Source organism: Gavialis gangeticus, unplaced genomic scaffold (genome assembly GCF_001723915.1).
Source record: "Gavialis gangeticus isolate Ggan-Ray unplaced genomic scaffold, GavGan_comp1, whole genome shotgun sequence".
Classification (NCBI taxonomy): domain Eukaryota; kingdom Metazoa; phylum Chordata; order Crocodylia; family Gavialidae; genus Gavialis; species Gavialis gangeticus.
Window position 1 is genome coordinate 28507568 of NW_017729026.1, and position 23360 is coordinate 28530927.

The 23360-nt window shown below is 45.0% G+C and overlaps 1 protein-coding gene across 1 annotated transcript in view; it reads left to right on the forward strand.

The window, feature by feature from the left end:
* The window catches only part of AK9 (adenylate kinase 9), a 237105-nt gene that overhangs the window by 8791 nt on the left and 204954 nt on the right, over nt 1–23360 (forward strand). The window contains exons 3-5 of the mRNA XM_019520106.1: nt 7175–7238; nt 9865–9917; nt 10308–10404. Of these exons, the coding sequence (XP_019375651.1) occupies nt 7175–7238; nt 9865–9917; nt 10308–10404 (214 nt within the window). The remainder of the gene's footprint in view (nt 1–7174; nt 7239–9864; nt 9918–10307; nt 10405–23360) is intronic.

Consider the following 23360-nt stretch of genomic DNA (forward strand, 5'->3'; position numbering starts at 1 on the left):
GCCCCTCCCCCTGCCCCGCTCCCTCCCCCCACAACAAACTTACCAGCCAGACCCAGCTGCTCTCCACACGGCCAGGCTGTGCTCCTGGCCACCCGCGTGCTGCATTGTGGCTGTGTGAATGCACGCAGAATTCTGCGTACCCCCAGTTAACAACCACTGCCTTAGCAGTTTCCTTCTGGAAATACACTTCCTGCAAACACTCGTGATTAGGTATCCCCTCACACACCAATACCGGTTTGTATTCTCTCAGCCTACTCCCTCTTGGGGCTCTCTCTGCTTCCCAGCACATTCACTCGCAGACATGGTTTCCCTCTGCAGGTCTCTGACTCTGCTGCTTCTTCCAACTCCGGCAAGGCTACCAGCTTTGCTTACCAACCCCTCCCAACTCTTTCCCAGGCAACTGTGTCCCTGGTTGCACATCTCTGAACCCAGTGGGGAACTAGCTTCTCACAGGATGACACACACTCTCCCCATCCAGATGCCTGCTCCCTGGACAAGTTTTAGCTCAGTCACCCCTAGCTGGGGGCTGAGTCTGTGCCCCTTCTCTCCAGGGCTGGAGTTTGTTCTCTTCTTCTTTTCCTTCCCTCAGCATTTATGGTTCACTAGCAGCCAATCAGAACCCCCAGTATGCAAAGTGGGCTCTGGTCACAATTTAAACGCTCCAATAAGAAGCATGCACCATGCACTGCATACTCTCCTGTCTGGTAAAGCTTATGCACTCTCTGCAAAGCCGTGCCGCCCCTTTCTTGCAGAGCTCTTAAGCACAGCTCACCCGCTTGGCTCGCAGCCAGGCAAGCTTTGCAGCTCTTACAATTAGACAGGCCAAGGCATGATTTGAGATGCAGCTGGCAAGAGACATAGGGCAATAAAAAGGGATTCTATAAACATGTCAAAAGTAAGAGAAAGATCGGAGAAACCATAAGTCCCTTATGGAATGAGGAAGGCAATTTAGTTGTGAATGATGCAAAGAAAGCTGAAGTGTTTAACACCTTTTTTACTTTAGCCTTCATAAATAGGGGTGGCTACTAGATAACAAGTGCAGTTGGCAACACGGATCACAGGGAAGGAAACAAGCAGCCTAGAGTAGCGGAAGAACAGGTTAGGAATTTATGACAGAAGCTAGATGCTTTCAAGCTGGCAGGCCTACATAAGATACACCCTAGGATACTGAAGGAATTGGCTGAGGTAATGTCTGAGCCATTCTCTCTGAGAACTCCATGAAGGTTGGTGTGTCCTGGCTGACTAGAAAAGGCAGATATGGTGCCCATCTTTAAGAACTGGAAGAAGGAGAATCCGGGGAATGATAAACAAGTCAGCCTGACCTCAATACCTGGAAAGATCATGGAGCAGGTCCTCAAAGAATCTGTTGTGAGGCACTATCTGGGCACTCTCCTTTAGGAGGCTGAAACCCTGCCTGTTCAGAATATGGCAGGCCTGCACCACTTTTAATTTGTCTAGAAGCATTGTAGTCCAGTCCGCTCAGATGGAGTGCTCTCACTTGCCACGACTTGATGTTATCACATAAAATTCTTGGGAACTGGAGGAAATGGACTAATGGTAATCCCAGTAGCTGTAGGCCAATCCTTTTATGGGGCTCCAACCTCCCCTTTACCCCACACTAACCACATCAGATGTACTTCAGCAGGAATGTTCAGTGTCTCTGCCTCTCTTCTATTTCTGTGGGCTCCATACAGCTCTAAATTTGAGTATAGACTGACGGTGAAGGGACAACTGCACATGAGACTTTCAACAATGGCTGGTCATTAGGTGTAACCTCAACCCAAGACAAAAAAAAAAAACAGACTAACAAAACACAGTTCATGGCCTCCTGCTGTTTTGGGAATGATGTCCCTGTCCCTATTATAATCTTTAGTTTTCCTCCCCTTTGACATAGCTTAGTTGGGTTATATCTGAGTCCTTGATGTAGCCACGGGAGGAATATCTCCTCACTCAAAATGGGCATCATAAATAATTAATCAACATGAGGAAGAAAAAGGAAAGTAAAAGCACAAAAAATATCAACTTAAGTACTCATCTGGATTCTTTGCTTTCTTGTCTGGCATAGGGCTCTTACTAGTAATCATTGCAGTCCACTAGCCACATGTCAGTAACTGGAGACTCTAGCTTCTCATAGATTTCATAGACATTAGGGATGGAAGGGACCTTGAAGATCATCAAGTCCAGCCTCCTGCCCCAGGGGCAGGAAGTCAGCTAGGGTCAAAGGATCCCAGCAAGATAAGCATCCAAACATTTCTTGAATGAATCCAGAGTAGGTGCCTGCACCACTTCTGGAGGGAGTCTATTCCAGGCCATGGGGGCTCAGATAGTAAAGAAATTTTTCCTTGTGTCCAGCCTAAAATGGACTTGGGGGAGTTTACGACCAGTGGTCCTTGTTATCCCTTGGGGCACTCTGGTAAACAGATGTTCCCCCAGATCCTGATGCACACCCCTTATGTACTTATAGTTAGCCACCAGGTCCCCCCTGATCCTGCACTTTTCTAGGATGAAGAGTCCCGTGGCTCTCAGCCTTTCTTCATAAGAGATAATGTGAGTGGCTCTCCTCTGGACTCTCAAGCCTCTCGACATCCTTCTTGAATTGTGGAGCCCAGAACTGGATACAGTACTCCAGCTGCGGCCTCACCAAGGCTGCGTACAGCGGGAGGATGACATCCTGAGACTTACTTGAGAAGCATCTATAGATGCAAGCCAGAGTTTTGTTTGCTCTGCCAGCTGCAACATTGCATTGGTGGCTCATGTTCATCTTGTGGTCAGTCATGACCCCGAAGTCTCTTTCAGCCATGGTGCTAGTAAGCGTAGCACTGCCGATCCTATAAGCATGCTGCTCTAGGGATCTGCCTTGCCTTCTCCAGATGATCTTGTTGGACTCTTCAATGGCCCTCTGGCCACACTCAGCTTGCAGGCTTGCAATCTTGCCTGCTGGAGGACTCTCTCAGTTCCAATTTCTAGCTATCCCTGAAGTGAGAGCACAACGTCCTCTGATGGCATCCTCCCCATTCTGCTCCTTACCAGGGCCCTAAATAGCCCTGCCAGGGATCTCTCCTCCAATCCAGAGGGAGAGGCTGCTTTTAAAATGCTGTGCCTTGAGCGTGGCATGGCATGCCTGCTCTGGGGTCTGGTGAGTGCCAGGCTGCTGAGCAACCATTCCTGGCATCTCTTCCCTGTTCCCTGCAGCTCTCTCTCAGGCACCTAAAGAAAAACAAGGTATTCAGGAAGAGCCAGAATGGATTCAGCAAGGGCAAGTCATGCCTGACCAACCTGATTTCCTTCTGTGATAAAGTGATAGGCTCTGTGGATGGTGGGAGAGCAATGGATGTGATATACCTTGACTTTAGCAAGGTTTTTAACATTGTCTCTCACAACATTCTCATTAACAAACTGAGAAACTACACACACTAGCTGAAAGTACTGTAAGGTGGATACATAAGGATCTTTGTACTTAATGATGATAATGAGTTTTGGGGGGGACTGACGCACCTCAATGGCTCAGTGTCTATTTGGGAGTAGGTATTGAGTGGTGTTCCCCAGGGGTCTACCCTAAGTCTGGTGTTAATTAATACCTTCATTAATGGAGATACTGCACAATGGGACTGAGTGCATGCTTAACAAAGTTGCAGACAACACCAAGTTGGGTGGGGTTACAAGAACTCTGGAGGGCAGGGCTATGATTCACAGTGACCTGGATCAACTGGAGAAATGGTCCACAATCAGCCATATGAGATTCAACAAGGACAAGTGCAAACTGCTGCATTTAGGAAGGAATAATCACATGTACAAATACAGACTGGGAAATGACTGGCTAGGCTGCAGTACTGCAGAGAAGGACTTGGCAGTTCTAGTAGACCATAAGCTGAATATGGGCCAAGAGTGTGCCCTTGTTGCCAAGAAAAAACCCAGCAGCATGCTGGGTTGTATTAACAGAAGTGTTACTTGCAGAGCAGGGAAAGTGATGCTTTCACTCTGTTCAGCACTGGAGAGGCTTCACCTAAATTCCTGTGACCAGCTTTGGGCAAGAAGGATGTGGACAGTTTGGAAGCAGTGCAGTACAAAGCAACAAAAATGGTTAGGGGCCTAGGAAACAAGGCTTATGAAGAAAAGCTGAAAAAACTAAAGTTATTTAGTCTGAGAAAAAGAAGATTAAGCAGGGGAGTTGATAACAGTGTTCAAATACCTGAAGGACAGTTATAGAGAGGATGGAGATGGGCTTTTCCCTGTGGTAGTAGAGGACAGGACTAGAGGCAATGAGCTCAAAGTTCAGCAGAGTAAATTGAAGTTGGAGGTGAAGAGGAACTCTGACAATGAGGGTGGTCAAGCATTGGAGCAGGCTACTTAGAGCAATTGTAGAATCTCCAACTTAGATGTTTTTGAGAGCAAGTTAGACAGGTCACTTGGGTGGGATGGTTGAATCAGGGGTGATCCTGCCTTGAGCAGGGCATTGGACTAGATGATATTATGAGGTCCCTTCCAGCCCTATTTTCCTAAATCCTAACGTGGTCATTAATTTTTTTATGTTCAAGTGAATGTTTTAATATTTAAAATATGACAAATTTGCAGGTTTAGGACAAAATATAAGTAAATAGACCCATTAAACTGTTTAGTTGAGCATAGTGCATTACAGATATGTGATGATATAATACTAAACAGTATTTCGATAATCTCTGTTTAAATCAGGTAGCCATTTAACTGGAAAGATCAACCAAGGCATCCTGTTTGAGTAATTTGTAATGTATTACAGTTGTAATTTAAAAGCTCTCTTTTTCTGAAATGAAATGTTACATGGTCTCTTAGATTAAGATGATTTGTAATTGCCAGGTAATAAGCACCCATTTTGTTGTATTCCATTGAGCTCACTGGAAAGCTAAGAAAGAGTTAGTTGCCTAATCTTAAATAACTCCAGATATCTAGCTATATACAAATATGGGAGAAATTTTATATTTTAAGGGCAACACAACATAAAGTATTTTATTTAAAGAAAATGCTTTATTATATCCAGGGGCATGGAAGCACAGAGTATTCTCAGCTGAAAAGCTGCCTTTAATAAACTTTTATGAATGATATTTGCCCCAAAACTGTGTACATTAGTGCAGTGCTGAAGTTCAGAATTTAAACAAAAGGCAAAAAATTCAAACATTATTTTTTTCTGGTAACACTATTTTTTTATGTATGCAATTATTTAAAGAGCATCCATCACCATATTACAAGGGACTTCTTTTAAAGCTAAGAAAATACTAGCTTGAAAACAATCAATAAAGCCAAAACTAAGGCGGGTACCTTTCCATCACATGCATCGGACTCTAGCCACTTCTACATAGAAACTTTTGTTCATATAATATCAATTAAGCAACATAATTTTTATACTGTTTTTAGCCTAGCAAAAGGCTATTGTATATACAGGCTATAGTGTATGCTGACAGCTCCTCTTGCTTATATATTCTCTTTTATTTGGGAAATGTCATAAAAATACTGGCAAATAACTCTCTGCCAGTAGAAGCTATGTCTGTCTCTATTGGGAGCTGTCATAGCTATTAGAGGTGTGCGAAATGGGCCTTACTCAATTTGGATTCGGATTCAGCCCAAATCAGGGACAGTGATTCGATTCGTTGATTTGGATCACTGTTCCTGATTCAATTTGGCCAAATCCAAATCTGAAGATTCAATACAATTTGGAGAATCAGCGATTCAGACCTAGACACAGTTTTAAATATTTTTTCTACATACCTTGAGGTACCAGCATGGCTCGTGAACACTGCAATGCTGGGGTGGATGAAACATCCCACAGGAGTGCAGGGGGGCCCCCTGCATGCTTGGAGGTGAACCTGAAAGTGGACCGGAAATACTTCCGGTCCATTTCTGGGTCTGCCGGGGAGTGTGTGGGAGGCCCCCCTGTGCCTTCCCACCTCGGAAGTCAGCCATGGGGGGATCCCAGGTGACCCCCAGACCCAGTCGCTGAGCCAGGGAGACATGGGGGGCCCTCCTGCGTGCTCTCCGGGAGACTCTGAAGTGGACCAGAAGTGCACTTAAGTTTTTACTACTCAACTTTGGGCAGAAAACTATTGTAGGGCATGTTTAAGGGAGTAAGATACAAATGCTTACAAAATTAACAGAATCACTTAAATTATGAGGCAAAATGAGGACTATTATGCATTATTTTTTATCAAAATAAGTTATACATAGTAGTGTAATGTTGCATATGTACAGAGTACAGTTTTCAGTTGCAACGTTCTTTTTCAAATTTACCAGGTTTATGAATCTTTATTGATGACTAACATGTCTTGTTTAATGCTTTAATATTCAGACATCTTTGGTGTGATTCCATTCTGACATGTTATTTCAAAATGTCTTTGTGGAACTTCATATTTCTTGCTTTTTTGTGACTTGCTGGGTTTCTTCTTTCTTTTGTATCATCATCATTGATAACAAAGTTTTAGCAGGCTTTATATTTGTGAAACATGAAACTTGTAAAATAACCTTGTTAATATTGTGCAACACATAATAAATTAAGAGCAATCAGTGTTTGTTATTCTTTGCTATGTTGGCTTTTCAGGGCTAACAAAAATAAAAACACAAGTATTTTATTACTGAAATCATCTGGTAAGACTGGATATAAATGGGCAGCAGATCTGTGGAGTAAGAAAGTAAATATTTTGCAGAGCCACTTTTCAGAGTAGGGTACATCTTAAGTGGAAAAATATTTCAGATATCATGCCTCTCTATCTTTACAAATCTTTCTTTACTTAGGCATAAGTGAAGGGGTGTGATCAAACTTAGCAAAGAAAAAAAATGAGTTTGGTCTGTGACCAAGGATTTAATATTTCAGTCCAATAAAATCTTTGTAAAAATGTATGGTCAACTTGTAGCAGAGGTTTGAAATAGACTTACAAGCATATTTAATGTAAATAAAATCAATTAAAGGATAATGGGAAATATATATTGTTTAGTGACCTGTTGTGTTTCTCCATTGCTTAACTCAGAGGGCCTAATCTTGACTAGGGCTTGCAGTTGCTATTGTAATAGTAAAAAAAATAATGCCCTGGTATTTTTTTGGTAACTGTAATATAAAGACAAATAATAGGGCTCGAATTTCATTGGTATTTTATTGTCTATTAGGAATGGCAAAGTAGATTTAAGCAAAAATGTATTTTTTTTTCTTTTGAAGGGCTCTGGGAAGAAAACATTAGCAAGAAAAATAGCACAAATATGGAAATGCACATTCATAGAAGGTAAATAGCATTGGTATCCAGAGCACAGCACTGGCTTTATAACAGTTTTTGCTTAGAGTGGTCTTCATATTCCCTGCAATGCTGGTTGATACATTGTTGACTTCAGTGGAGTCAACAGATTATCTGACATGAAACATGTCATTGCTGAACCAGGCAAGTGCATCTGCCTATGCCACAAAGCTGTTAAACAAAGCAGTTTTCCCCTCTTTTGTGAAGGGAATGTTAATGTTTAATGACCCAATCAGAACCCCAGTCTTGTAAGACTCTTATCTTCATGTGGAGTTTCTCTGAAATCAGTGGCGTCTACACAAGTGCAGAGGCCTGTCCTGAGGTACAGAGTATCTTTCTGTTCTGTGTTTGCACAGTGCCTAGCACACTGGGTTCCTAATCCATGTCTTGGGCTTCTAACCATATTGTAATCTAAATAAAAATAGAAGGAAAGCAGTGCTCTTGCCTTGTAATTTCAAGCCAAAAAGTATCTGAGGAGTCATTTCAGTGGGAGCAGGGAAAGATTCTCCTACCCAGCAGCTTTCAGTTGGCCCACCAAAAGATGATTTGCTGCACTATTCAGTTTCACTTCCCTAATTTACTGTCCCTGAAGGTCCTAAAGGGTGGAAACAGAGGGCCTTTCTTGCCCTTGTGCCACCATAAAAATGTTTATGGAAGCACAAGGATGAATGAAACAGACATCCCTGTACCACTTGTTGCCCCCAAATGCCCAAAATTTATGGGTAATAGATTGGGCCACTTTATTGCAGTGGACACCTGTTTGCTCGGTAGCAACAGCTTCCCTGCCTAGGTTTGAGGGGCCTAGTCCTGTACACCCTGGGAATTCCTGGGCAGGACTGGGTCCCTCAAATCCCTGGAGCACCTGTCTGGCTTTCCCCACTTATGGGATGTGCCCCGGGGACATCATAGTAAGCAGGGAACTCTGGGCTTTCCCCACTTAAAGAGACAACCCCCCATGAGGTGTTTTTGCCTCTGGTAGGACCTGGTGCCACCCATGCTTCACATGGAGACATGGATTAGCATAGGTCCCAGCATGGAAGCATGGGGCAGTGAGGAATGTGGGGAACCCCTGGCAAGGGAAACACATGTGCTGCCTGTCACTGACCCATGTCTCTACAAGTCAGCACGGGAACCTGCATGGGTCCCTGCAACTCTTTGCTGGGATCTGCACTGATCCATGCATCACCTGGAGGGACAAGTCAGTGCTGGTCCCAGCAAGGAAGTGTGGAATAGTGAAGGAGGTGGGGAATTCCCTAGTAAAGGGAGCATGTTACCTCTTGTCCCACATTGGGCCTTTGCCCATTGTAGTACAGTGGGCAATGTGCATTTTGCCCAGTGAAGAGGATCAGCTGTGACTGTTTCTGCCCTTAAGGTCAGCAGGAGCAAAGCAATTTCTTGGCACAATTCTTTGCCACAGCAAATGCGTTGCTAGAAACACTGGTCATTTCAAGGCATTTTGAAGAAAAGGGCTAGAAACTTTGAAAGGCAAAAAAGAGCTTAGGTATCCAGCAACTTCTTGTAGTTACTGGAGCAAAACAAGAAAAACATAGCAGTGCTCCAGCTTCAGAAGTTTGATATTAGATATAATCAAAGTTATCAGCATGAGCATGAGAGCTCAGCAAGGATTGCTGAGTACAGGGTGTTTCACTTCTTCCCTGTTTTGTGTTTTAAGAGCAGTTAAGTGTGTGTAGATTGGGTGGGATGGAAGGAGATTGTCTGATTTTACTGCAGAGTGAAAAAAATGGAATACTTCTTAAATTCTGGAAAATACTTCTCTTTTTAGGATGTTGTATTTCTTAATTTTTTTAAAATTATAAATGTTTTTCTTAAATTAATTAAAAAATGGAGGCCCTCTAGTGGTCAAAAGAATACTTCAGATTCTCTTGATTAAAAATGTCTTACAACATAGCAAATAAAATGTCTTTTATTGCATTTTGAAGACGTTGAGTTCAAATCTTAGCGAAGTTGGAGTTTTATTAAATCTCTTAGCTTTTCTATCAGTGAAAATACAGAATTCTAAATTCATACAACTTTTCTAAACAAAAATGATACCTGATGCAAAACATTTCATGTGGTAAAAAAAAAAATGAAAAAAAGAATTGTACAGCTATTTAATGATCAGTTACTCATGAAAATAGACAGGTTTGAAAAGTGCTTATTGTTCCAAATGGACCAAATCATGAATATACATTTAGGTACAGATCTTTCCATCTCTCTTTATGGGTACTCTCTTTGACTTTGATAGGATTTATACATAAGAAGGATTTATAGAAGCATTCTTATGGGTCCAACCCATCATTGCCGTTCACCAAGTCATACTAAAAAAATTGTTAGGAGGCCTGTTGTTACTGCCAGTTTTGCGTCTCTTAATTTATATAAACTTCTTTTCAACTGGCTGTTTTTTAGAGCTGACATTTTTGTTTGTTCTTCTTATAAAATTTGAATTCTTAATATGTAAAATGTTTCCATTCAAATATTCAGCAATGGATTTCATGGTAGTTGCAGTATAATAGTATGAGTTGCTAATTAAGATAGCCCTTCTAGGTGATTTCTATATTTAAATGTACTATATAGATGCAAAATATGTTTCATGAATTGTTTTCATTTTAATCTTTAGCTTTGGAAGTAATAGAAGAAAATATTTCTACAGGAACAGAATATGGACTTAAGGTAAATATGTATCTTTTATTAAATTTCATGTAGTAAGGTTGGAGTGTCGTTCTATTTGTGATGGTTGAGGAGATGTGTAAGAAGCAAGGGCTTTTTCTGATATCTTTTATTGAACAAATTGCATTGTTGGAAGAGATGTTAGACGAGAGTTCAGGTAAAAAGTGCTAAGGAAGGGCACTTCATGCCCCAGAGCTTGTCTTTCCCAGCTATACAGTTGATTTAATAAAAGAATAGCAGCAAAAAAACAAACAACCCCCCCAAAAAACTTTTAATTCTTGCATTACATTTCACAATGTTCATCAGGCTCAGTTTTATTCCCATTAAAGGCAATCGTGGTAGGATGGGACCAGAACACAGATATTTTAAGAAGTTATATTTTATATTTTTTAGTGTCAAGAATTGCTTTATAGAGGTCAAAGTATCCCTGAAGAACTGGTTACAAGGATGATTCTGAAAAAGATTGAGACACCAGAAGCTGCTCATTTTGGTAGGTGGTTTGTTTTTTTTATTCTCTCAAACTATGCTACCACAACCCTGTAAAAGATTTTTCATCTTATAAATCCCCAGTACATTAGTTTTTAAATATTCTAATTAGAACGCATCAGAGTACATGTATAGGCACCCTAGGAGATTCAAATCTTGTCTTCTCCCAATGCATGGGTCCTCCATTTGAATCTTTGGTATCTTGTACCTTGTAACCTCACCTATCTTCTGAGAAAACAGCAATTTTAGTAGTAATATCTTCATCTAGGATAGTTCAGGCTCCGGTGGCAGGGTTGCCACACACTTTATTTCACAAACGTAATATCTCTTGGAGATCTCATCCAAAATCATTTATGACTTTCATTTAAAGCAAACAGTATATTCACCTGTAGTTTTTCCAAAGCCTCATTGTCATGAAGACGAAAAAGACTTAATCTGCTGAAAGTTCACAGGGCCCTATCTCTCTGTATCAATAGAATGAACCTCTTTAGAGCTTCTCCAACAGATTAAGAGACAAGGCAGCTTCAGCAGAGTGGGTACATTATATCGTGCATGAACATTTGCTAAATTCTAGTTTACAAAACTCCTTCTATACAGACATCTGCTCATTTGGTGAGATTACAGTGTATTTCTCCAGCTCTTCTGAACAATGTCCTGATACATAAACATATGCAAAGCTTCTATGTGGTTACAATAGTCATCTATGCAATAGCCTAGCTGTTGGGGGATTACTAGAGAAGCAGCACAAAAATAGCTAACCACACTGCCACTATTGGCACAATAGGAGCCAGTGCTGCCCTGTGTGTTGGTGGTTCTCCCAGTTGCAGATCTGCTGTGCCACACCTCTGCTTCTTTGGATAATTACTCTAAACATTACACAATACTCCAAAGTTCTTGATATGATGCAGACATTTGCAAAGCAGTTTTCCATTTAGTGATCCAATAGACTCCAAACAAATGATTTTACTAACAACTGCTTGAGAGTTGCCTACAATGGAATGGATACGTGTGCAGTCACTCAAAGGAGAGGAATGGTTACTTACCAATCATAGTAAATGTGGTTCTTTGTGATGTTCTCTTCATTTGTACATTCTGAATCCTTGTACCATTCTTTCATCTTTGGAAATGCAAACATCAGTTCCAGTTAGGAGGAACTGAAAGGGAGGCAGGTTGGTTCCAAGTATTAGGACTTGCAGGGATCCCTCCCTATGGTACTGGTAGCAAAAGTCTCTAGCACACACTAAAAATGGAAAGAGTGTCAACACATCTTGAAGAACAGCAAATACCTTGAAGAAGAACAGCAAATACTAGTTTCTTGTCTGTATACATAGCTGTGGTCACCTGACCTAGATAAGTCATCCAGACAGATATAGGCTATGTATACAGAGCTGAAGGCTTATCTTCAGAAGGGTGTGTATTATTGTAACTCCAACTTCTAACCTTAGTTTGAAAAATAAAGGGTCTACTTCCCACTTATTATTATTCTACATTTTTGGGAATCACTACACGGGAAATCAGTGAAATGGGCGTGAACATCTGAACCCTAGTTTACAAAAGCAAGAAAATTCTCAGTCAAATTTGTTTCTTTCATATCTCTCCCCATGAAACACCTCAATGATGGGGTGGTCCCCTACAACCATTTGTTTTGACTTAGACCACAATGTATTGGTACTAGTTAGCCAGCTTGGGAAAAACGGGTTCTCTAGATGACAATTGAACAGATATAGCTGTCAAAATGAAGTGCCAAAATAATGCTCAGGGGGGCACATCTACATGTGCATATTAAGGTGAAGCAATAAACTCCAGTGAATATCACACTAGAGTTTATTCCTTCTGGGCGCTGTGTTTACATGTGCACCTGGGACTGCAACATGTTGAGCCAGGTTGGAGCAACCCTAGCTGGCAGGGAGCCTGGGGGGCCAGCTTGCCAGCCTGGGGCTGCTCCAACCCAGTTCAACATTCTGCAAAGGGTCGAGCTGAGGTACGAGGATGCTCAAGAGTGTGACTAGCCAGCAAGCAGCCCCTGCACTGAAGCACCCTTGTGCTCTACCCAGACACTTCAGAGTCTATGTGTGTGCTGCTGCAGAGTAAAAAAACTCTGCAGCAGGATAGTACTGTATTTACAAGTATTATCCTGCTGCATAGTTTATTAGTTTCCTGTGCCCTAATACAGCCACACATATAGGCACCAAGGCTATGTGTAGACGCAACGGGGATTTACTTTGCCCTAAATTGAAGCAGTGGTTTTTTAAAAACACCACTTCAATTTAGGGCAAAGTAAACTGCTGTGTCATGTACACCCGTGTCTTACCTGCCTCTCTGGTGGCAGGGAGGGGAGGGTGAGCTGCCGATGGGTGGAGTGGTACCTGGGCTGTGGGGTGGACTGGGACTTCCCTCCAGAGCAGCAGCAGCCCTGCCCCCCCCTTCCCCCCCAGCAGCACCTGGCCACAGGTACCTGGCTCAGGCAGTCCCAGGGGGCACCGCAGCCACAGAGGAAAGGACCAGGTCCCTGCACAGCTTACGCAAGCAGGCTCCAGAGGGAAAAAAAAAAGGATGGCTCACCGCTTTTTTCTTCAGTGGAGCTTGCTTTCCTGGGCTGCTGCCAAGCTTCCTGCACAAGCTGCTTGCACAGCCCCTGAGCTGCACAGAGCCCAGTGCATTGCTCCTCAGAGCTCCTCAGTGTTTTAGTTTGCTGCACCCCAAAGTGATTTAAGGTGCATTACACCACTGAATGTGCTACAGTGACTGGAATTAATATGCAATATGCTGCCAACACATGCAAACACCAACGCCATTAAAGCAGTACAAAAGCATTTAACCCACTTTAAAGTGTCGTGCACACATGCCCCTCATTGTATCTATACACGCCCCTAGATGTTTACTGCAGAGCTAATTAGTCAACTCAGTAAATGTCTTGTGTAGACACAGCCTGTTAGTCCAGGCCACATATTCCAACTGAGCCTCCACCTAACTGCCACATCACTGTTCTTTCCTCCAGACTTCCCAATCCATTAAAAAACCCCACTGCATATGCCTCTACCACATGAGTCACGCTGATGTATACTGATATTCCATCAATACTATTCCTCGCCCCATTAGCAGGCAAGACTGAAGAAATCAAACCACCCAATTCTGACCAATAGCCATAAACATCTCAGATTCAAGACCATCTGGCCCCTTAAATATAATTATTCCTTTGTCCTTTCTCCCATTTAAGACAGTGAGCAAAAAAGTTAGAAGGACCTAAATGACATTATGAGAAGGATCAAATCAATCAAAGCATAACAAATTCTAAGTGTTTCTTGTGTTCAACTATAAGGCAGCCTGTTTTCTGGATCTGCAGGGTTGGTTAGAACAATGGTAGGCTTATGAATCTAAAGCCGGGGGAATGCCTGACTTCAAGGTCTATCTCCATTGATAGGTATCCATTTGTCTTTGGCATGCAGCTTGGGACCAAAAATTTGCAAACTGCCCTTCCCTCATTCACTTTGTTTTGTCTAATGCAGGGGTGGGCAAAATATGGCCCACAGGCTGGATCCGGCCCACGAGGCCATTCTATCCAGTTCGCAGGGCCCCTTAAAAATTTAGAAAATTAACATTTATCTGCCCTTGGTTCCTGTCAAAAATGACAGAAACCAAGGGCAGTAGGACTCATGGGAAGCCCGGCAGGCTCCCACAACAGCAGGGCTGGCCCGGCCCTACCCCCCCCAGCCGGGAGCCCCAGCTGGGGCTTCTGTCCTGGGACCACATGGCTGCCCCGCGCCAGAACCTCAGGTAAGGGGAAAGTGGGGGGGAAGGGCAAGGGAGGACCTTGGGCAGGGGAGGATCCCGGGGAAAAGCAGTCCAGAGAAAAGCTGAGCACCAGGGGGGGAAAAGTGGCCCCCTGCCCCATGGCTGGCACCCCACACTGCAGCTGCTCTAAGCCCACCTGGGGCTGCCTGTGCCTGCTCTGGACAGCCCTGTGTGGGCTGCGAGTGGCTGCAGCAGGGAGTACTGGCCACAGGGTGGGCGAGGGGCCACTTTTCCCCCCCTGCGCTTCCCCCTGTGCCCCTGCACTCAGCACCACCTTGTATCCAGCCCCACTGCCAGCCTGGGCCCCACACCAATTTTGGGCTCGCCCATCAGGACTGCATGTGGTGACAGCAGCTGCAGGCCCCCCTCACTTGCTGCACCAGGCAGTGTTTGCCACTGCCACCTGTGGGCTGCCCAGTGTGCACTCCGGGCGGGCAGCAGCATCCGACACTGCCTGCCGTGGCAAGTGTGGGCACCACCAGCTGCTGCCACCGATAGGCGAGCCTGGAGCCGGCGCAGAGCGCAGATTGGCAGCGGGGCTGGGTTACAAGCTGGTGCTGAGCACAGGGTAAAACAACCCCTTGTTCGCCCCATGGCCCCACGGTGTAGCCACTTGCAGCCCATGTGGGGCTGCCTGTGCCTGCTCCAGACAGCCCCACATGGGCTGTGAGCACCTGCAGCAGGGAGCACTGGCCATGGGGTGGGCGAAGGGCTGCTTTTCCCCATGCTCAGCACCAGCTTCTTCCCTGCCAGCAAGCAGAGGATCAGGGCGGGGTGCTGCCCCCAGCTTGTACCACGGGACTGGGGGGCATGGAGTGAGCAGGTGCAGGAGCCAGCGGGAGCATGGGGCCCGCACCGGTGTCCCGGGGCCAGTGTTGGCAGGGCCCAGAGCAGGGCAGCAGGAGTACAAGGTTCTGGCTGGCAGGGGCTCTATGGAGCTGGGCCACCTCCCCCATCTCCCTGCTGGTGCAGCCCAGCCTGGCTCTACAGACCCCTGCCAGCCTGTATCCTGCTTTGGGCCCCACTGGTGCTGGCCCTGGGACATTGGTCCCAAGATGGCTACCAGGGGGCGGGACATCTGTCAAGGAGCAGGGCTAGCCATGTGGCCCTTAACAGCCTGCCAAAACTGGGTAAGTGGCCCTCTGCCTGATATAACTGCCCACCCCTGGTCTAATGTGTACAAAGTGCTTATTTTCTGGGTCCAGATGTGGACCTTCATGGTACCCATGGGCAGCCATGGCTTGTCTCAGGTTCCCTAATAATATACAGAGTGGGGTCCTTCTAGGAATTTTTCTGTGGAAGATTGTGGGATAAATTGTCTTTCTTTAATGCGGCTTTGTCACCCAACACATTGATTAGTTTTGTGTAATTGTAGCAGAAGCTAGAATCATCGATCTGTTGGAAGAGTTCTTCCTGGCTGCAGCTAACAGTTAAAGGAGTGGGACAGAGAGAGTGGAAGGAGATTCAGGAATTTCAGAAATGTACAAGGCTGCTGGTTGCAAGGGGCACAGAGGAAGAAGCATATATAACTTTGGAAGACATGAAGAATGCTGCAATGTGTGTGCCAGTGTTACTGGAGCAGGAAAATGAATATGCTATAGTGGAACCATATCATTTTGCAAAGGTGTCTTGGTTAACAGTAGCTCAAAGACTTCTGCATGAAGAAGCAGACCTTCAAAGACCTATGTGAGAAGTGTTCACAGTATGGTCTGAGAGAGCCCATGTGGTTCAGAATTATATTGCTATTGCTGTCTGGAAACTGGAAATTCTATACTGCAGCTCCACAGCTAACCTGTATGACAAGTAAACTCTTGAACTGGTAGTAGTGGAGGTTGACACAACTATCATAAACCTGTTTACCCATGAGTATTTGACATAAGGAATGTGCCCAAAATTATAGCTGGTTTTTAAAGAATGCCATGCTGAACTGGGACCTTTGATAGTTCACATTTAGCCATAGCTTGCCACCAGAAGGAGCCAGCAGATATGCTCACTTCAACCAATCCTATCCTCTGATTCTGCAGGAATTGGTAGACTACAGAGTCACTCTCATCAACACCTATGTAAGTAGTACTGGCAAGATGCACAAAACCAGAGGTATATAGGTCTGATATTTACATGCTTGGACAAGCTGGGAATTAATTCCCTCCTGATGACATGTACATTGTGCAAGTATTCATGTGATTTTGGGGGACCCTAACTAACCTCTTCTGCCATGGTTTATGTTATCATATCCAGACAACATGAGGCTGCACAGAACATTCAGTTACTTCTTAACGATTGAAGAATGGCAGTGAAGTATACATTTGGAGGCTTGAAGGCAAGATGGCAGTATATCCAAAATAATATGAATGTTGACATTCAAAACACCACACCCATGACTGTGGCTTGCTGCATTTCAAAGCATCCTGAGTCAAAGTGTGAATATTTTTCTGTTGAGTGGACTTTGAACACTAATGAACTCTGTAGCTGTTTTTCACAATTGTAGAAATTTCTATAAGTCATACTTTGATAGGGATGATGCCCTGAAGGAAAAATCTCACCACAGAGGGGAGAGCTCCTGAGCCAGTGGGACACAGCTGCAAACCAGAAGTCTGGCGGCAGCAAACCCACAGCAGAGAAAAACGCTGAAGCAATGAAAGGGAAAGGAAAAAAAGAAAGAAAAGGCACAACAGGTCCAGGCAGAGCTAGGGTCAGCTCCAGCCCCGGCATGGACCCATTTTGTGGAGACATGCTGGTGCCAATTTGCCGCCCAGCCCCTTAGAGTACAGATAAAAGCTCCGCTGGGAGCAGAGTGGGGAGGACCAGAAGTGAGGCTTCCAGTGGGGCCAGAAGAGCCCCAAGGAAGAGGGAGCTCCACAGAGGAGCAGTAGTGGCTGCCCCAGGAGGAAGCACACCAAGAAAGAAAAAGCCCACAATGGCTAAGCAACATATCTGAGGAGGAGGTGTGAGTCCCAAATGCCTCCAGACAGGATTGGATGGCCAAGGACCCTGCAAAGGGAAAAGAGAGCCAGGAAGTCCAGACCAAAATAACTACATAACAGAGAAACAAGGACGTCACTTGTAACAAGGTAACCCACGGATAGCGAGGACTGCAAGCAAGTCTTTGCTACAGCAGGGAGCCCAGGCCAAGTGAGGTCCATACCCTACTTTTCCTTTAAGGCCAAAAGAACTAAGATGAAACAAAATTACAACTGTAGGCCAACTTTGAGGTGAGCAGAAGATAACACTTAAGTTTGACGAAAAGCAGAGTGTAGGGGAGGTGCAGCCCTGAATTGGGAAACTGGGCAAGCCTGGTTATGGAAGACCCCAGGGAAGGTGGGATGTAACATCCAACTCCTGGTAATAACTTGTTTTTCTATCAAAGACGTGGCAGGTGAGAACCCCCTGAAAGCCTTCCAAGGCAAATACTTTAACATCATACTATCTGGACCCCAATGAAACGGTGAAACCTGAGAGGTCCCTAAGAGCTAGGTGTACAAGCTAATGCAACGGGAACTTACAAATTGGTGCATTGACTGGGAAAAACCAGGAGGAAACAATCCTAGAGGGTGATATGTAACACCACAGGTTGAGTTACTGGGCCAAACATTACACGCTGTCACAAAAGTATTGGAGATCCAACAACAACAAGCCTTAAAACAGCAGGAATGGATGTGGTGGAATTGGACTACCTTCCATATGCACAAAATGATGACAGAAGACGATGTGAAGGCATATAGAAAATCATTTGAGCGGTCAGCATTACAAATGAGGCTCAACCAGCTGCAGTGGGTAAGTCAGCTAGGATCCCTAGTTATAGGAAAAGCTCAGGCGGTGTATCTGGTGATCCCTAGGGAGGAGGCCTACGATTACAAAAGAGTCAAAGTGGCTATATTACACTGCTTGGAACTTACAGTCGAGCATTACCAAAGGTTGTTCAGAGCCTGGAAAGGAAAGGACGAGTGAAAGCCTCGGAACCTGATGCAACTCTTAAAAGATCTGTTGAACAAGTGGGTTCCACCTGAAAAGGTAGACAGGGCTGCCCTTGCTGACCAGATTTTATTAGAACAGTTCGTGCAAAATCTAGAAGATGAGACCCAATTATGGGTGCATCGACATTTCCCAAAGACAGCCGAAGAAGTGTTGAGAATTGCAGAGGTCTTCGCAGTGTCCAGAGTGGATCATGTCAAAGAAAGGGGATACAAAGGTATGGGAGTCCATGTTAAAACAGATGAAGAAACACAGTGCAGATTGGCCAGATACCCAAGACATGGGGTGATACGTTACAGATGTGGAAGATCCAGGCACATCTCCTGGGAATGTTCTCTGGGCCCGCAAGAGAGATGGAAGCCCACAGGGGACAGCCTAGGGTTAAAGGATTGGATAGAAGCAAATGAAGGTGTGGAAGAGATGGACTGCAGCTTCGAGAGAAGCAAGCAGATAGCAGTTTGGGGCAGGCCTATAGTAACAGCATGGGTGGTGGGCAAAGCTGTCCAAGCACCCTAGATACGGGTTGCGCCCAGACCCTAGTAAGGGCAGGATTGGTGCCAGAAAATGCCATAGATTGGTGCAAACCTATAAGGATGAGCTGCATCCACGGAGAAGCTGACCAATATGAAAGAGGCTATATCAGTGTCCAGATAGCCAGCTGGAAGGGGAGGATGCAAGTGGGATTTGCTCCCGAATTAGGTGGCTCAATGATCATTGAATGAGACTGGCTTCCCTTGTATGAGGTATTAGAGGAAGTTCGCAAGGAAGAATTGAAGAGAAAAGGCTGGCCCAAGGTTGAAGGCTGGATAGCAGAGAAAGAAACATCATCCTCAGGGGAAGAAGATCTAGTAAATCTAGGGATGGAAGTCATGGGACATCAGTTCTGGACTGCACAAGAGGAAGATGAAGAATTTGTGCAGATCCAAGAAGAAGTGATGACACGGGTTGACGATGAAAGCACTCACCTGGATCGTGACGTAAGTGACCCCCAATTTGAAATGCATAATGGATTTTTATACACAGTTAGGCAGTGCCCCATCAGAGGGGATTGGATGTGGCAATTGATGGTGAACCAATATGGGAGCTGGCCTATACAAGCCGCATGGGAGGACACTTTGGGAGAGATAAGACTTTATCCAAAATTGAACAATGTTTTTTTTGGCCCAGGATGAGGGAGGCAATAACACAATGGTGTGAGTCTTGTCCCAAATGTCAAAAAGTGCAAGAAAGGCAGCCGCCAAGAGCACCATTACAGCTGATGCCGTTGATTGAAACCCCTTTTGATAGAATAGCCTTAAATACTGTGGGCCCATTAACCAAGAGTAGTGCAGGGTACCAATATATTCTAGTTATAGTAGACTATGCAATGCGCTACTCAATAGCAATACCTTTACGCTCGGCAACTGCACCACGAATTGCTGAAGAGCTACTGAAGTGGATGGGGTAAGGTAGGAGTCCCTAGGGAGATAATTACTGATCAAGGTACAAATTTCATGGCCAGCATCACCAAGGCTGTGTGTCAAGTTTTAGGAATACAGCAGTTATGAACATCTGTTTACCACCCACAGACCAATGGTCTGGTGGAACATTTAAATGGTACAATTAAGTGTTTGCTACGATGCTGTGTGCAAGAAGAACCACGAAGGTGGGATCTAATTTTGATACCTTTACTATTTGCATTATGAAATATGCCCCACACATCTACTAAGCTGTCTCCATTCAACTTAATATTTGGACATAAACTTCAGGGCTTATTGCAAGAAATAAGGGAAGAATGGGAAAGCACAGGCCAGCAGGAAGTCAGGGTCCTACGGCACTGGCAGGAAATGATACGGAGGCTCAGGAAAGCCTGGCAGCTAGCCCAAGAGAACATGGCCAAGGCTCAGCAAAAGCAAAAATGTGAGTACAACAAGCGAGCACGTGTCAGGGAATTCAGTGTTGGGGATAAGGTCCTTGTACTACTCCCCATGACTGCTGACAAATTGTTAACACACTGGCAAGGGTCATTTGAGATCATAAGACAAGTTGGCCCAGTAGATTATGAGGTCTACCACCTGGGACGTTGAAAGAAGCATCAGATTTACCACGTTAATTTTTTAAGGGCCTGTTGAGAACCGGAGAGCTGAATGATTAATCCTGAGGACTCCCCTGAAGAGCTGGGACCAGAAATAAGCTACCAGCTAAGTGGGATAGTTCAGTATGAGAATATAGAACAGGGCCCAGAGCTTATTCGGCCCCAGCAAGAACAATTAAGAGTGCTGATAGAAGAATTTAGTGATGTATTTAGCAAAAAACCCAGGAAGGCCAGGGGTGTAAGGCATGAAATTAACACACCAGCAGGCACTGTAGTATGAGAAATATGGAGACCTATTTCCCACCAACTAAAGCCAATGTACATCAAGAAATCCAGAAAATGCTAACACAAGGGATTATTGTACCATCCTGAAGCCCATGGCGGAGCCCTATGGTTGTGGTACCTAAGGCTGATGGGTCTTTATGAATATGTATAGATTTCAGGAAGGTGAACGAGATTGTTCGGTTCAACATGTTCCCGATGTCCAATATAGAAGAACTATTAGAGAAGATAGGCCAAGCCCGCTATATATCCATGTAACAGGGACTCTGGCAGGAGCCCTGTTACTTAGGCAAGACGGAGCTAGACTGACCTGATGACGAACCCTGCCAGGTAGGGGAAATTACACACCAAAGGCAAGCGTAGGTGATTAGCCTGCCAAAACCAACATAAAAAGAGCAGTGAGGCACAGACTGATTGCCTTCAGGCACCACGGAAGAGGAGAGAGAGACAGAGAGGCAGAGAAGCTGCGAGAGAGCCCCTCCAGAGAGAAGGATCTGAGAAGATGGACCCTAATGCAGGATCAGCGGGAGCAGAGGGATCCCAGAACATAGCCCCTCACTTTGACTTACCTTGAGTCCACAGGAACAGCAGTGAGTGCGGGGAGAAGTGGAGCCGCACTGCGGGCAGGAACCGTGGCCGGCATCAAAGAGCTGGGAGGCTACATAGAACCAAAGGGGGCAGCAGGAGGGACGCCCCTGAAGAGGCAACTTCAGGACCCCGGGGGGAGAGGGCCGAGAAGGCAAGTCCCAACTGCGGGAGAGCCGCGGAGCCTGCACACCGGCTCTGCAGGATAAAGACACAGGCAACATCTGTAACAAGCCGCTGATAAGCCAATTAGTGGCCAGAAGCTCCCAGCGGGAGCAGAACAAAAGAAAACTTTTCTTTTTCCTTTCTGTTACTTACTTTGATTATAATGACTGGGCTAGGACTCAGGCAAGACTGAGAAGCCCAGAGATCCCCTTTTGCAGGACAGAGGACTTGGAGGAGACCCTGCAGACACTGAACATTCAACACCACTTCAAAAAGGGGAAGCGCACTGTTGCACTTACTGTCCCTGTTGAGGGGTCAGGGGTTCTCAGCAGAGTATGAGGATGACTCCAGGGACAATCCTGATAAGCAGCTGCCTCCCAACTGGTTTCCTGTAAAATAAGCGAGAATAAAAAGCACTGAGATTATAAAATAGACCGAGCGTGGTCTTTCTGCAGGTACTAATTATCTTTTTATCACTCTCCTCCTCATTTTCTTAACAAGATCGAAGTTGTGGCAGGTGAGAACCAGGGGAGCCCACAGTACCCTAAATGGACACGCTAGCAATCCACAATAGATCTATCTAAAGGGTACTGGCAAATAGCGATGACAGTAAGAGACCAACAGAAAACTGCATTTGGTACACCGTGGGGCTTGTTTGAATTTGCAAGAATGCCGTTTGGCCTCCATGGGGCTGCCACTACTTTCCAGCACCTCATGGACTGTATCCTTGTACCACATGCAAAGTATGCTGCTGCGTATATTGACAACATCGTTGTATATTTGCAATCCTGGGTGCAACACATACCTGAAGGTGGTGTTCAGCGAACTCCATCAAGTAGGGATGACTGCTGACCCACAAAAATGCTCTTTGGTTATGAGAGAAACCAATTTCCTAGGGTTCAGGGTCAGACAGGGGGTCCTATGACCTCTGGCTAGCAAAGTAGCCATGATAGTTGATAGAAAGTTATTTACCCCCACAAACCAAAAGGCAAATGAGGTCATTGTTGGGGCTAGCTAATTACTATAGAAGGCTTATACCACACTTTGCTGAAAAAGCAGCCTCCCTGACAGACGTGATCAGAGGCAAGGTTCAAGGCTCCATACGATGGACACCCCAAATGAAAGGGGCCTTCAGGGATATTAAAAGAGCTCTCTGCAATGATGTTCTCATTGTAACACCTGATTTTCCAAAATATTTATACTACAGACAGATGTCTCCAAAACAGCCATAGGAGTAGTGTTATGTCAAGAGCATAAAGGAACAGAGCAACCAATTGCTTTCACCAGCGAGAAAGTAAATGCAGCGGAAACAAGGTATTCTATGATCGAGAGGGAATGTTTAGCTGTAAAGTGGGCTGTGAATTATTTCTGGTATTACTCGATGGGCAGAGAATTCAGACTAATAACCAACCATAATAATACAAAAAATGATAATGTGCACATAACAAGGTGGGCACTATCGTTACAGCCTTTACATTTGTGGTCAGTTATAGGCCCGGAATGACTAAAAAGGTAGTGGATTTTTTTGTCCAGATGCATGGAGATGGACAGAACAGTGACAGCATACTTCAAAATGATGAACCAAGTTGGTAATGACCAAACACAAAAGGCATTCCCACAAGGCAACTTAAGTGGGGAGATGTGTAATAGGGGCAATGCCCCAAAGAAAAACTCACCAGGAAGGGAAGAGCTCCTGACCCATGAGACGTGGCAGCAAACCAGAAGTCCAGCCGGAGCAAAACTGCAATGAAAGAGAAAGGGAAAAAAAAAAGGCACAACAGGTCCAGGCAGAGCAGCAGTCAGTTCCTGCCCCAGCGTGGACTCATTTTGTGGAGATGTGCTGGCACCTATTTGTCTCCCAGCCCCTTAGACTACAGATAAAAGGTCTGCCAGGAGCAGAGTTGGGAGGACCAGAAGTGAGGCTTCTGGTGAGATCAGAAGAGCCCTGCGGAAGAGGGAGCTCCACAGAGGAGCAGTGGTTGCTTCCCCAGGAGGGGGCACACCAAGAAAGGAAAAGCCCACAAGGGCTAAGGTACAAACCAGAGGAGGAGATGTGGGTCCCAGATGCCTCCGGACAGGATTGGACAGCC